Source organism: Diabrotica undecimpunctata, chromosome 8 (assembly GCF_040954645.1).
Source record: "Diabrotica undecimpunctata isolate CICGRU chromosome 8, icDiaUnde3, whole genome shotgun sequence".
Lineage (NCBI taxonomy): Eukaryota > Metazoa > Arthropoda > Insecta > Coleoptera > Chrysomelidae > Diabrotica > Diabrotica undecimpunctata.
This window is the reverse complement of record NC_092810.1, coordinates 138,024,111-138,040,185: the sequence shown is the minus strand read 5'-3', so window position 1 is coordinate 138,040,185 and position 16,075 is coordinate 138,024,111. Positions and strand designations below refer to the sequence as shown.

At 37.4% G+C, this 16,075-nt stretch overlaps 1 protein-coding gene across 2 annotated transcripts in view; it reads right to left on the bottom strand.

Moving 5' to 3' along the window:
• The window catches only part of skd (mediator complex subunit skuld), a 185,262-nt gene that overhangs the window by 42,598 nt on the left and 126,589 nt on the right, over nt 1-16,075 (bottom strand). For both annotated transcript variants that reach the window (XM_072541134.1, XM_072541136.1), the window contains exon 5: nt 6,021-6,202. In XM_072541134.1, the coding sequence (XP_072397235.1) occupies nt 6,021-6,202 (182 nt within the window). The remainder of the gene's footprint in view (nt 1-6,020; nt 6,203-16,075) is intronic.

Here is a 16,075-nt window from a genome sequence, read left to right as displayed (position 1 = left end):
AGCATTAAAGACTGAAACTGGAGTTGGATTTTCTATAACTACATACTGTATAGCTGGCGATTTGGGATCTTGTCTCGTAGTGAAACGCCCAGCTCGTAGTGAATCGCCAGCTACGAGAAAGAACAGGAGTGGCTGATGCAGTAGAGAGAGTAGCAACACTGAAATGGAACTGGGCAGGTCACGTGGCTCGAATGACAGATAATAGATGGACAAAGCGGATACTGGAATGGAGACCAAGAGATGATGCCTACCGAAGCAGAGGTCGTCCACCAACACGTTGGACTGACGATCTAAAACGTTGTCATAGGAATTGGATGCAAGAGGCACAAGATCGAAATAGATGGAAAATTATGAGGGAGATCTATGTCCAGCAGTGGATAAGCGAAGATTGAATGATGATGATGATGATGATGACATACTGTATAAGAGCTATCGGATCCTAAACTTCCCATTGGTATAGTGACCACACAAGTGACCTATTCTGTATCTTAACTGCTTTCAAATATGTTTAACCACATTCGAACACACAAATAGAAGTACACCTCATGAACATGTATGGCTTATCACTTATGGCTATACAACCATGACTTAAATCCTACACTGAAGAAGCTCAATGGATCCACCTGGTAAATTCACTGGAATAAGAGTTACTTCTGCACTAAATTAAATTTAACCGAAAGTGAACCAATTTACCTTTATAATTTATCTAAAAAAATTTGGCTATCACATCGAGATTATGTATAGGACATACACTCATGTAAGATACTTTCTGACGACATCATCTCCACAATCAAATTACCAGTAGTATAACTGGAATATTAGAGTGAAACATAATATACTCGTTGAAAACCAATTTTACGCCAAGATACGCCACCTGCTCCGTATTAGTCCCGTCTTCAAAGATGTCCTAAACATCAGAGATGAAAACAGCAAGATGATCAAGTTTCTAGAAGAAAACCAACTTTTGAATAAAATATGAAGTTTAATCTACTTTAATTAATATTAAATTCCTTTATCTTTTATTATAGGACATAGGCCCACCCTGTTTTTATCCAGAGTGCATGGTCTTATGCACTATGGATCCAATTTTTTGTCATCTTTTGCAGACCATCTTGCCATCGTGTAGGTACTCTCCCGTTTCTTTTATATGTCTTTCGTTATGTATATATATATATATATATATATATATATATATATATATATATATATACATATATATATAATAAACTTAATGGAAACTGCTTGGATATTTTGAAGATATTTGTATTAAACAAATATTAGTGCTACTATATTTGAAGAGGTCGTTTTGGTATGAAACACAAGTTACATTTGTAGACAAAAATTGGTTGTGAGCTTATAGACCCATTTTAAACTAAATTTATATATCAGTAATATATAATAATTTATATATCAGTAATATATAATAATTTATATATCAGTAATATCAGTAATATATAATTTACTGTTCAGTTAATATTCCTACACTTTAAGTGGCATTGTAGTTTTGAAATCAATGAATGCATTTAAAACATTTAAAATCCAATAATTCTATTGTAGCTTGTGAAATTGCTATTTTATTTGATATTACTGACGTGTGTAGTACAATAGACAAACTGACTATGTTTAGATGATGGAATGATAAGTTGGCAGCCCGTCACCCCTTTTTATTATACTCTGGACAATTTTTAAATAACATTGAAAAATAACAAAGTGACTTGATTTATTTCAGTTGTGTTTTTGAAATCAATGTTAACAAGTAAAAATGTTCCGTATTGGAGAAAAAAATGTTTATTATCATGTATTTATTAATTGTTTTTAATTTTCCTATTTTGTTAAATGCTAAAGTAGTAACTCTTTTCATCAATAAAACTTTCTTAAAAATCGTCCAAAATATAAAATACAAAGCGAGTGACCAACCTTTCTGTTGGAAAGGGTAACAAAGGAGAGCGTCTATGAAAGGGAACTTTTGCCCTTCCTGCCTTTCCGCTGGACCGGGGAAATGCCCATTTATTTGAATTACTAGGAGGTCCTACTGACTTTCTACACCTGTAATTTATGTTACATTTAACATAGATTAAACTGTATATATGTTACATATATTTTAGCACACTAGAAATTAAAGTGTACACATTTTGATTTAATTTAGTATTGGGCCTAAATATTCATTTTTATTTGGTTTATAAATTTTAAGTGGTAATTTTACAATATCAGTTCAACTTCTTCTAAAGGAATGATTTATTTAACACACATAACAGTACAACAAAGAAATAAGGCATATAGTTTTCTGAATTAAAGAATATCTGTCATGTGCAGAAAAGAATAGATGAAGTCACTCGAACAATCTTAAGCAATGGTCTATCGAGACCTGCAGTGTTATGTATGTACATTCTTTCAATGGCCCTACAATTCAAATTGGAACTCAGTCTCTTGTAACTTCTGCCTCCAAGCATGCACCCTTCGACCCCAAGTTCTGATATTTTCCGTCCTAGATTTTGATCTATTGCTTTACCAGAAAACAACAGAGCTAGTAGATGTGATGACTTACGTTTGATTAGTTTGATTCATACTTTAAAAATTCTTTTGCAGCTACTATTGATCAGATTTTAAGCTGTGTGCAAAAAAAACATTGAAAAAGAACAATTCAGATTAGATAGTGGACCGGGCACATGTGAAGCTGTTTTCTTTATGACAATCTTATAACAAAAGTGCTACAAAAATGCTTTATACATTTCGAAAAAGCATTTGATTGAGCGAAACACACAGAACTCTTCCATCTGAAATCATTCAGCATAGACAATCACAACATGCGCCTTTTAGTAAACTTGTACTGCAATCAAACAGCTGCAACTAGAGTAGAGGAAGAAGTTACAGACGGAATACCAATAAGACGTGGTGTAAGATAGGGTTGTGTTACATCACTTCTGCTATTCAACCTATATTCAGAGAACCTCTAAGACCGTACATGGCAGGAAATAAGAAGTAAAAAATAAGAGGTGAGATCATAATCAACATAAGAAAAGCCGATGAAGGTTGACGATGATTGATTAGTTCTTCGCTGTAAAACAAATTCTAAATAAATCTTGGGAATTGTGTTAGAAATGAAAACAGAATTTATAAATAATATAAACATGTGTAGAAAATGGTAAAATGTGAGGAGTATAGAAAATACTGTAAAGAAACGAATGATAGTATAAAAAAACATTTAGAAAAGAACATCTACAGAAAAAAAAATGGCATGAAATAAAAAAATTGGGAAATAAAATATTTTGACAAATTTCACCTTGACCATGTTTTGTATGTGTTCGTAAGTTAACTCGTATGATTATTTTATTTGCTCCGTTTTGTACTCTACTAGTGTAAAATTAATCTACTTATTAATATACACAATAGCGAGAAGTTATTTTCCAACATGTTAGTTAAGTGTTATCTTTCAAGATTTGCATATTGTCTTAAGTAAAAAAATTTACCATATGTTGTTAGAAATTTAGCAAAACATGTATTTTTCATTTTTAACGTTTAGTACGCTTGTTTATTTCTTTTTCAACATAATAAGTTATATACAGTTCTAAATGGAAAAAATCTATTAAAATGCAATGGTTTTTTTTTATAAAAAAAATTTGAACAAATTAAGTAACAAGTTTTTCCTTAAGTTACATTAATTATGTAAAGATTATGTTATATGGAATTAAGTCACAATTAATAATAATAAAAATTACACTTTAAAATTGTTTTGACTTTTCAATTTCACTCCGGAAATTGTTTTCAAAAATGATTATTTTAAATTAGGGAGTTGTTATTATAACCTATATGTAGTTGTTTTGGTGCTTTTGTTTGCCAAATTGACGGGTGACTTACTCTGGCCTCGATCTTGTAGACAAATAGCAATACTTTTAGTTGAAAATTCTGAGGGCAGTATTTGTTGTACCCTCAGGATGATATAAAATTGTGATTTTTATAGTGTTTATGTATAATTGTACATAATGTGACTCTGACTTTATATTAATCCATTAATGTTGTTATATGCTAGTTGCTGACTTCTTTTAGTATTGGCAAACACAGCCTGCTTCATTCTGTTGATAGGCTTGCTACACATTTTTCTTCAGATAGGATACTGAATAGGATGAGAGCTGTTGCTTAATTCATTCTTCTATTTTTCTTGTCTGTGCTCATTGTCCCAGGCATGTTTGCATATCTGTGATTTGTTGAAGCCTCTGTTTTTGATGAATGTTTCATGCTCGTTTATGCTGACACTTAGTGGTCTTGCGGTTTCTCCAATGCAAACATTATTGCATTGACAGGGTATTTTATAGATGCAGTTATTTGATTTGTCTTGTGTGTTGTTAGGTTTTTTTTGGGAAAGAACAGATCTCAGTGTATTGGTTGTTTCGAATGTTGTGATATTACACTTATTTCCTATGCTTTTTAATTTGTCTAGTAAACCCTTTACATATATGGTATTGTTGCCATCGTTGTTTCATCCTTGTGAGCATTTCTGGATTGCTTATGGTGTTATGTCGTTTCGTTTCTTCAGTCTTGTGAAATTTCTTATTTATAAATGACAATGTGTAATAATTTTTTGTTAGGAGGTTTTTCTCTTCTTGAAATGTATTTTCATTAGACACGTCCAGAAAAGGAAGTGAGTTGTTGTTTTCCGTTTCCATGGTGAACTTGATTGATTCTTTCTTAATGTTGATGTTCATCAGAAATTTATTTAATGCCTCTGGTCAGTGAGGCCAAATTTAAAACAAATGATCTACATATCTCCACTATACTGTGGGTTTTTGGTAATGTTTATGAACAATGGTTTGTTGGAATTTAGAACAGAAATTTCTGTTTTCCTTCAGTTTGATCGCTAAGCACAATGGGCAAAGTACCACAGAACTAGTCATAGTATGGCCAAAATATAGTACTAGCAATAGATTTTTGTGTTTAACAGTGCGTGAAAAATATCTAATTTGGCCAAAACATTACATCTTAACAGCCAAGCTGCATCTAAGACTAAAGTTTAAAACTTTTGAGTCCATAACAGTCTGAAACTGTAAACGGTTCTTTAAACAATTGGCAAAGCCAATTTTGCTTTGTGTCAGGACATAAAGAAATTGTTGGTACTCCTTTTATCGGACCAGAATCATTCTGTGGTATTCTGAAAAGTAGCATGGTGAAATATGTCCGAAAATGGGAAAAAAAGTTAGTGCAACACACTGAAAAATATTCCAGGCCAAAACCAAGCAAAACTGTTATGATTATAAAGATAGTATATAATTAAAAACAACTATAGGACTGTCTGCTCATTATGCAAAATACTAGAGCTTCAGAAAACTTAACTCAAGTAATCATAGTATCTCACTGAACGCCCCTCATTTCGTCTGCTTATTCTTTACAAATGTATGGCATTATTCACGAATTATTATTTATTGTACGCCTCTTTTTACCACAGAACGTAAAACATGAATATTCTGTGAAAATCGAGACAAAAAGAATGAACATATTTCCTGCAACTACTGTAGGGAAATGGTTCGCCAATGCCATAAATGTCTGGAACAGAAAGATATGATCTTTCACGTCGCAGTGTGAAGTCCATGAGGAAAAAGACCCTTTTGAAAGATGCAATCTATAAATGGCTGAAATGCACATTTTTAGACAGAATGGCATCATAACTTTTTTTCCATCTGATCATTTTAATTTAAACACTTTTTTCAATACTTCCAAGAATTAACACATGTCTACCATATTCCTTTATTTTTACTTTATTTAGATTAATATATTCATCTACCTATTCAAAAGCTTCTTATTTAAGTATGTAATCTAATTTTGGATTCTGATAACTGTCGTGTTTTAATACACTTATTTTTTACAGTTTATTAAATATTTACCATTTAATATAGATTAAAACAAAATAGTTTATTATAAGATTATATTACCTACTGTTACAATTCCGCTTTCAGTTCTTTCTAAAAAACCATTGAATTTAAAAAAAAAACCTTGAAGCTAAATTTAAATAGTAAAAATTAAGAACTTACTTTGAACACACACAAGTTGTTCTTCTTGTTGGTTCTATGAAATCCCAATTTCCACTAAATTCTTTGTTATCAGGTTGTGTATTTTGTCCGCCTCCCAGTATGCACTCCTGCCACGTTCGCTCTGGTAAAATTGTAGCGGCTGTCTGTTCTCTTGACATGGAAGAAAAATGTTCCACTGACACCTAAGAATTAAAAAAAAAACATTTTGCAAAATTAAACAATAGTTAGTAGCATCAGTGAAAGCAAAAATATTATGTAACCACAAATAAGTATACTGAATATCTATTCTGAAATCCAATTATCAAATCGTAGAAGAGTAAAACATTAAATACTACAAACAACATGAAACAATTTAAAGACACATCTATCGCAAATGCGGAAATAGATAACAGAACTAAATATCCTATTGACAAGTGTATGCACCGATACCGGAAAATGAACTAGAAGACCTTGAAAAGTTCTGCGCAAATATAAAAACTGTCACTGACCAACTCAAGACTAGGGATCTAACCATTCTGATCGGTAACCTTAATGCTATGATAGGAAAAGGCAGACAAAGTAAAATTATTTGAGATTTGGGACTGGACAATAAAAATGAAAGGGGAGACTATTTCGCAGATTTTTGCAAAGAAAATAATCTATATATAATAAATACCTTTTCCAAACTACTGTTACGATAATTATCCTGGCCTAAAATAACCGTACATATTATGACTAATGCTGTTCTGTTTTAGATTTTACGAGAGTATTCTATTAGCCGGCAGAAATTTACCTGAAGGGACCTTCCAGAAACGGTCGAGCCGATGTAAAAATACCCGTTTGCCTTACCGTTATAATTTCGCCGCTAATCGAGAAGGCTGTTCGATGATTCTAGCGTAAAGGCAATGGCATATATAAAGGACATTTTATTTGGAAGGGACAGTTAATTCTCAACACCCGCGCTCGCGAATTTGTTACGTACGGATATAATAAATTATTGTCAGATAAGTTAATATAAATAAAGAAATAAATTAAATCCGTAAGTGTTATAAATATTGAACCTTTTAATAAATTTCACAACAAATGGTGCCAGAAGTGAGATCGAACATAAATTAGACTTATAATAATAATACAAGTGAATATAAAATAAATTGTGAAAATGACGACGATTTATGAGCTGACAGTGACTAATTTAAGAAGACATCTCGAAGACAGAGAATTAGCTTCTACCGGAAAAAAGGCTGAGTTAGTCCAACGACTAAAGAACGCTTTGCTAGAAGAAGGACTAGATCCAGAGACTTATATATTTGAAGATGCTGTTATCTCGTCGATTTCGAAATTAGAAAACAAAGTTTCTGACGATATTTCGAAAGTTTCTTCTGATGTAGCCAAAGTTTCTGGTGATGTAGCCAAAGTTTCTGGTGATGTAGCCAAAGTTTCTGGTGATGTAGCCAAAGTTTCTGGTGACATCGCATCATTAGAGAACAAAGTTTCTGGCGATATTTCAAAAGTTTCCGGCGACATCGCCTCATTAGAAAACAAAGTTTCTAACGAGATTTCTTCGCTGGAAAGCAAAGTCTCTGCTAACATCTCTTCGGAAATCTCTAAAGTCACTTCTGAGATGTCTGCCCTGGACGATAGAATATCTTCGTTAAAAAACCAAGTTGCTGCCGATATGTTGGCCTTCGAAGAAAAGATATGGAAAGAGATGGAAAAGAAGCTGGAGGAAACAGGGACGGCAGAGAGAGGAAACAATCCAATTACAGTAGAGGCAAACGAAGACGAGACGAAATGTAAGTTGGAAATACGGCCGAAATTTGAAGGAAGTGGAGGTTCTGTCCATGTGAAAGTCCCAACTTTCGATGGAAAATCGTCATGGAACAACTACATGAAACAGTTCGAATCAGCCGCAAGAGCAAATGGATGGTCTGAAAAAGAAAAGGCGGTAAACCTGACTATCGCTCTTCGAGGAGATGCCTTAGATGTGCTTCAGACCATAGCCGTAGAGGAGACCGATGATTTCGAACAACTGAAGAAGAGGTTAAATATGCGATATGGCCACGAACATTTGGAGCATGTATATCAGTCGCAGCTTAAAAATCGTAGACAGAAGAAAGATGAGGCTCTTCAAGAATATGAGGTAGATATCGCCAGATTAGTACGATATGCTTATCCAACAGCTCCCGAAGACATGATGGAAAAATTGGCCGTTCAAACGTTTATTGATGGTCTTCGTGATCATGAAATGCAGAGAACACTACGATTAGCTCGTCACAAGACGCTGGTTGATGTCTTATCCGCCGCCCTCGAATACGAGTCAGCTACGCAGGCCTCTGGCGGATACAGTAAAGTTAGGACTGTAAAAGAGGAAGGAGATGAAGATAAACTTGACCAGCTCGTTAATATGATGAAAAGCATGACGTATAAGAAAACGAAGACCATCAGATGCTGGAATTGTGGCGAAATAGGACACGTACGAAGCTCCTGTAAACACCCTAGGTACGACGCAAATCAAGAAACTCACCATCAGGAAAACTAGAACGGGTCAGCCTTAGAGGGGCAGCTTCGACCCAGAACTTTTCCAAAGACGCTCTCATACTAATAGCTTCTTTGAAATGTCGTGAAGATAGTGTATATGTAGATGGAGAAATAAATGGTAAAAGACATACGTTGTTGGTGGATACCGAAGCGACCAGAACCATTATACGTCCAACAGTTATAAACAGCCGTAAGAAACTGTTACCAACGAGGTTGCGACTTCGGACCGCTACAGGTGAAAATGCCAACATTCATGGAGAAATCCAGGTACAATTGGGAATTGGAGCAGAAAAGTTCGTCCATACTGTTATAGTTGCTGACATCGAAGAGGATGTTATATTAGGAATGGACGTAATGAATATGCATGGATTCCAATTGGATTTTAAGAATAAGGTAATCAAAGTTGGCAACGAGGAGGTATTTCTCCATCCACATAATGACAACACTGTGCAAGCAGCCATTATAGAAGATACAGTCGTGCCTGCGAGAAGCGAAACGATCATAGTAGCGCGGCTACAGGGAATTGTGGACGAAGGGAGACCTGTTATGATGGAGCCTTGGAACCACGACGATGAGGTTGGCCGTGGAATCATAATTGGAAAGGAATTGGTGACTTCGGCTAAAGAAATTCCTGTGAGACTTATCAATGTCAACGACTACCCAGTGACCATAAAGAAAGAGACAAAAGTAGGAACTTGTGTACCTGTGACATCCATAATCCGTCAGGCGACAACATCTGATAATTCCAACGACAAATTCGACCAAATGGTTGCAGTTGCAGGACAGTCTCTAAATCAGATGGAGAAAAGGAAATTAAGGGAATTTCTGCGGCAGTATCGTGATATTTTCGTACCGAAAGGAGGAAAGACGGGAAGAACTACCGTTGTTAAGCATAAAATTGATACTGGTAATGCTAAGCCAATTCGTCAAACAGCTCGACGATTACCACAGGCGAAGAGAGAGGAAGCTGAAACGATTGTTCAGGAAATGAAGAAAGACGGGGTGATAGAACCTTCTACGAGCCCATGGGTCTCTCCGGTGGTCCTGGTTAAGAAGAAAGACGGAACGACGAGGTTCTGTGTGGATTACCGTTTGCTGAACAACGTTACCAAGAAAGATAGTTATCCTCTGCCTCGGATCGATGACACATTGGACACATTGGCTGGAAGTAAATTGTTTTCTACTTTAGATTTGAAGTCTGGATACTGGCAGGTAGAAATGGACCCAGTCGATAAAGAAAAGACAGCCTTCACCACAGGATCTGGATTGTGGCAATTCAACGTTATGCCATTTGGACTTTGTAATGCTCCTGCGACATTTGAGAGGCTTATGGAAAATGTGTTGTGAGGGTTATCTTGGAAAACATGCCTGGTTTATTTAGATGACATAATCGTCTTGGGGGAGACATTCGAAGATCATTTGAGGAATTTAGAAAACGTTTTTAATCGACTTAAAGCTGTCCAATTGATGCTAAACCCCAAGAAGTGCCAGCTATTTCAAAGTAAAGTCAATTATCTGGGTCATATAGTCAGTAAAGAAGGAGTGGCCGTGGATAAGGGAAAAATCGATTCCATTAAGGAATGGCCAAAACCAACTGACAAACATCAAGTGAGAAGTTTTCTTGGACTATGTACTTACTACCGGAGGTTTATTAAGAAGTTTGCAGATATCGCTAAGCCATTAACGCGACTTACAGAGGAAGCAAGAGAATACCGCTGGGATACAGACTGCCAAAATGCCTTTGAGACCTTAAAAAAACATCTAATAACAGCACCAATTTTAGGGTATCCACTGCCAGAAGGAGAGTTCATCTTAGATACGGATGCAAGTAATGTGGGAATTGGAGGAGTGCTGTCTCAGATTCAAGGAGGACAGGAACGAGTCCTCGGATATTTTAGTAAAGTTCTTTCAAAACCTGAGCGGAATTATTGCGTCACGAGAAGAGAACTTCTAGCAGTAGTTAAATCAGTAGAGCACTTCTATCAATACCTCTATGGCAGAAAGTTTCTAATCCGAACCGACCATGCCGCCCTTAAGTGGTTGATGCAGTTTAAGAATCCAGAGGGTCAGATAGCCAGGTGGATCGAACGACTCCAAGAATACGATTTTAAGATTGAGCACCGGGCCGGAGTTAGCCACAGAAACGCTGATTCTCTTTCCAGAAGGCCATGCCCAGCAGAGTGTTCCCACTGCAACAAAACGGAATCCAAGGAAGCAGCAGTGCTAAGAACGACGATTGTCAACGACGACTGGACGCCTACTAAGATAAGGGCAGAACAAGAGAGAGATCCAGTTATACAGAAAATCCGAAAATGGAAAGAGGAAAACCGTCGACCACCTTGGCAGGAAATATCAAACCTATGCTCAGTAGTTAAGACGTATTGGGCCCAGTGGGACTCATTTATCATCGAAGATGGCTTGCTCAAACGAGTCCTGGAAAATGATGACGGTTCAGAGAAAAGAAGACAGTTGGTGATCCCAAAGAGCAGAATAGCCGAAGTACTTCGTCAGTTACACGACAGTCCATCGGGAGGGCATTTTGGTGTAAGGAAAACCATTCAGCGAATTCGGGAACGGTTTTATGGGATGAACAGTTCCGACGACGTAAAAGACTGGTGTAAGAAATGTACTATGTGTGCTACGAGTAACGGGCCTCACCGGAAAAGGAGAGCTCCTATGAGACAATATAATGTTGGAAGCCCGTTTGAAAGAATAGCTTTGGACATTGCAGGGCCATTTCCAGAAACTGAAAATGGGGGCAAGTACATGTTGGTAGTAATGGATTACTTCACTAAGTGGGTCGAGATTTACGCACTTCCAGACCAGAAGGCCGCCACCGTTGCAGATAAGTTGATCCAAGAATATATCAGCCGATTTGGAGTGCCTTTGGAGATCCATAGTGACCAAGGCAGGAACTTTGAAAGTGATCTATTCCAAGGAATATGTGATAGACTAGGCATGAAGAAAACAAGAACTACCGCGTATCATCCGCAATCGGATGGTATGGTAGAACGAATGAATAGGACAGTTGGCAAGTATTTGACAAAGATGGTGTCCGATCATCAGCGAGACTGGGACCAATACCTTCCGTTCTTCACAATGGCCTACAGATCTGCTGTTAACGAATCAACGGGCCAGACACCAGCCAGAGTCCTATTCGGACGCGAAATGCGACTACCTTGTGATCTAGAATTTGGGTGTCGACCTGGAGAAGATGTAGCAGGTGAAGATTATGTGATCGAATTACGAAGAAGAATGGACGATGTACATGAGTTGGTCCGTTCCCACCTTCAGATCGCTAGCGACCGAATGAAGAAACGGTACGATACACAAGCCGAAAAGGGTTGCTTTAAGAAGAACGACAAAGTATGGCTGTATAATCCCAAGAAGCGAAAAGGTTGTTCTCCCAAATTGCAGCAGCTTTGGGAAGGTCCATACATCATCATGGAGAAGATCAACGATGTCATCTACCGAATAAGCAAGATTCCGAGGGGAAAGCCGATGATAGTACACCATAACCGGCTGGCGTCTTTCGAAGGTGACCACGACGTAGATGAAGAAGTGGAAGTAAACCAAGTCCAAGACGTGTCTGACCTCACGTTTAAGGAATTCATGGGTGCCTATGGAGGTACCGGTAAAGCAAGACATGGTGTTACCACTGAAGAAAAGCAAGATCTACTCGCGCTCCCCGATGACTACTCGCTGGCCCTTACCATCCCGGCCAGTATCAAAGACGCACCAGGGTTGGCATCCGTCTTTCGAAGGAAGTGTGGTCGAGTTGCAGAACTTCAATGCCAGGTGCCAGCTCCCGGTAAAACCTTGAAACTCCAAGATGCATCACGTTACCTTTTCTACCTGGTAACAAAAGACACTGCCCGTGACCAACCTACCTACCGAGATGTGTGGGAAGCCTTACTTCAATTGAGAGAGCACGTACTAGAGTCCGACGTGCAAAAATTAGCCATGCCAAAGTTGGAGTGCCGCCAATTAGATTGGAGGGTTATCCGAAATATGGTGGAGGAGATCTTTAAAGACACCGAAGTCCAGGTGTTAGTCTGTTGCAATCCGCATAGTTACTGGTGCGGAGAGAAAACCGTCCCTTGTCATTTTTATACAACTGGAAGTTGTAAAAGAGGGTCCAGTTGCCGATACCAGCATACAGTTCCGGTTCCAGTCCCGGCAAGGTTCCAGGAGGAACCATCTTTTAAGAGGGGGGCAATGTTACGATAATTATCCTGGCCTAAAATAACCGTACATATTATGACTAATGCTGTTCTGTTTTAGATTTTACGAGAGTATTCTATTAGCCGGCAGAAATTTACCTGAAGGGACCTTCCAGAAACGGTCGAGCCGATGTAAAAATACCCGTTTGCCTTACCGTTATAATTTCGCCGCTAATCGAGAAGGCTGTTCGATGATTCTAGCGTAAAGGCAATGGCATATATAAAGGACATTTTATTTGGAAGGGACAGTTAATTCTCAACACCCGCGCTCGCGAATTTGTTACGTACGGATATAATAAATTATTGTCAGATAAGTTAATATAAATAAAGAAATAAATTAAATCCGTAAGTGTTATAAATATTGAACCTTTTAATAAATTTCACAACACTACCTAAAGGGAGATGTGGAAATCTCCAGCTGATACCTCTCGTAATATCGTACGAAACCAAATTGACTCCATAACCATCAGTGAGCGTTACAGAAATGCAGAAAAATCTGTGAAAACTTTTCCTGGTGTCGATGTTCCATCTGACCACATTCTGTTGTTGGCAGAAATAAAAACAACAGTAGGTGATTGCAAACAATTTAGAGAGCAATTTTGAGAATAACGAACAACAAGAATCCATCGGGGACCATTGGAACCAAATCAAAACGAGTATATCTCGATTCCAAACTTAAAAGATAACAATCGAAAAAAGCCACAGTGGATGAACGATGAGATTTTTAATCTAATGGATAAAAGTCGCCAATTTAAGAATCAAAAAGTGGAAATGTATAAACGAATTAACAAGGAGATAAGGACTAAAATAGGTGCTGCAAAAGAAACATACATAAAAACACGTGGTTGTTCTCTCTACTCTTTTATATGTTGTCGAAGATTGGACATTAACGAATACACTTCACAAAAGACTAGAAGCCTTTGAAATCTGGGTGGAAATCTTTGAAATTCGTGTATCCCCCGACAATAAATTGTCAGTAGGACCCTGGTCTTCCTGGCCTCTCGGCATACGACCGTTAGCTATTATCCACTAATCCCTACGAGTGCGACACCATTTGAAGGTGGCGCGTTGCACGAAGCATCGCGGGGCTCGACCCTCTCCGTAGTACCGTAGTGTTGCGGTACGCACACTCGTCCGTTATCTCCCTCGGGGCGGAAAGGTGAACGCAGGTGGAGGATCGACCTCGCACGTAGATAGGTAGCCGCCGAGGAGTTCTCCTCTACCACTCTTAAGTCTCCCAAGGTGGGTACTTGCCGTAACACCACGCCCTTAATGAGGAAAGGGTGTATCAGGGACGCAGCACGTTCCACATCACCTTGGTTCTGTGGAATGAGAGTAGAGTAGTTCCATGATACGCTCGTCTCGGATACTAGGAGTGTAGACCGGTGACCGTAACGCTGAAGCGCCGTGACACAGGAAGAAGAACACGGACAAGTTCATTTTCACCCAAATTCTTTAAGGGCGATAATAAACGGGCGTATGATCCGTTGCGAGAGCTACACGTTGGAGCACAAATAGTAAATAGTACCAATGCATTTCAGTATAAGATAATAGAAGAAATATTACCTCACACTGAAATGCATTAGATATGAATCGATTTTCACAGATTCTTGTTTAAGCTCCTTTAGCATGCAGAGTAGTTTCTCTGTATTGTTGCTTACAAGAACTATGTCATCGGAAAATCTTAAACGACTTAAAAATCTGCCACCGAAAAATATCTGCATTTATTTCACGTAAGTTCGAAGTACTGTAGCGTTCGAGATTTGATGGTATTCAGTATCTCTCGGTTTTTCTTCATTCTTCTGAGAATCTGCTCATTTGTAATTCGATCAGTCCAGGGAATCTTGAATATTCTCAAGAGTATTCTAAAACAGAACAGATAAGACGTACTATCGCAGGATTCTTAATTTTATACCAGTAAAAAGATTGTGGCGTTTGAAGAAGGCCCTCATCCAGTTTAAGGTGGATCTAACTTTTCCGATGCGCGCTCTTATCTCCTGGTTGTTAGTCGATTCTTCATTGGTTGCGTTTTAACTGTAGTCTCAATTTCTTCGCATCTTTCCATTGCTTCTTTTTCTCTCGCTTCACTGATTTTCCTTATTGTTGTTATATTTATCGTTTGTTATATTAATCTGGTCATTTTTGGCTTTTCTTCTATTGTCCATCAGCTTTAGGATCTCATATTATGTCATCGATGATTTTTTCTTGATTCATTTATCCGCCTTTAAGTGTTTCCGTTTACATTTTGATTATTTCTGTAATATGTTTGATCGTTTGTTCTTCATTTGTTTCGAATCTGCTCGTTCAACATGGATTTGACCTCATGTTCGTATTAAGTTCTTTCTTTTAGCATACGTACATCGTATACTTGTGATTTCCTGTTTTGCACTTTTTGGAGTTTTACTTGGTATAATCCCAGAATCCCACCAGTAGAATGTGGTCTCCTGGCTAAGTCTTGACAGATTTGAAGCTGCTTCGGAATCTTCTATTACCGGAAGCTAATAACTGTATTATAGATATCGTTAAATATCGATGAGCCATTTTATTCCTTTGTCGTCCATTAATTTTTGAAATTTTGCGTAAAAATTATCGGAATCTGTTGCATTGCCGTCCTTAATTCTACGTATCTACGTTTCTCTCTTCATCAAGTATAAGTGGAGGGCCTGTTCTTCCTTTGTCGGCATTGTTAAAGTTCTAGAGCATCTTTTAAGATTTCTTCTACATATTTTCTCCAGGTGTCCATTGACTTCTCTTAAAGTTTTTCCTTTAATCTTTCTATTTCTTTAGTTTTCCCTTAGCCATTCCCTTTGGGGTTCTTTAATGTCTTTATTTATTTGTTTGCCGAGTGTGTTCTAATTTTTAACCTTTGGAGTTCCATCAGGAGTAAAATTTCGTATGTCATCCCTACTTTCTTCTGGCCACAGCGCCAATTGGTTATAATATGCATATGGAAAGTATATTGGGTTCATAAACGGACAATTTAATAGCATTTTTCACTAAATAAATAAATACAAAATAGTTAAAAAAAAAGGGTAGAAAAAACTTTAGAGATAATATTCCCTTTTTGACCCATAAACTGGACCTTTATCTATATGGCATCTTTACAGACAAAATTTAGAGAACATAAAACCTACGCTGTCAATGTATTCTGGATAATAGAGAACATGTGGGAATCATACGAGGAACCATTGAAGAAACAAAATTATAACCATGTACTGGGAAAGAACAAAATTGCAAACAGTATGGAAAATTGGTGAAAGCAAAACTAGTATACACCATTGGAATTAACAGAGACAATTAGTTTTTTTATGTCCC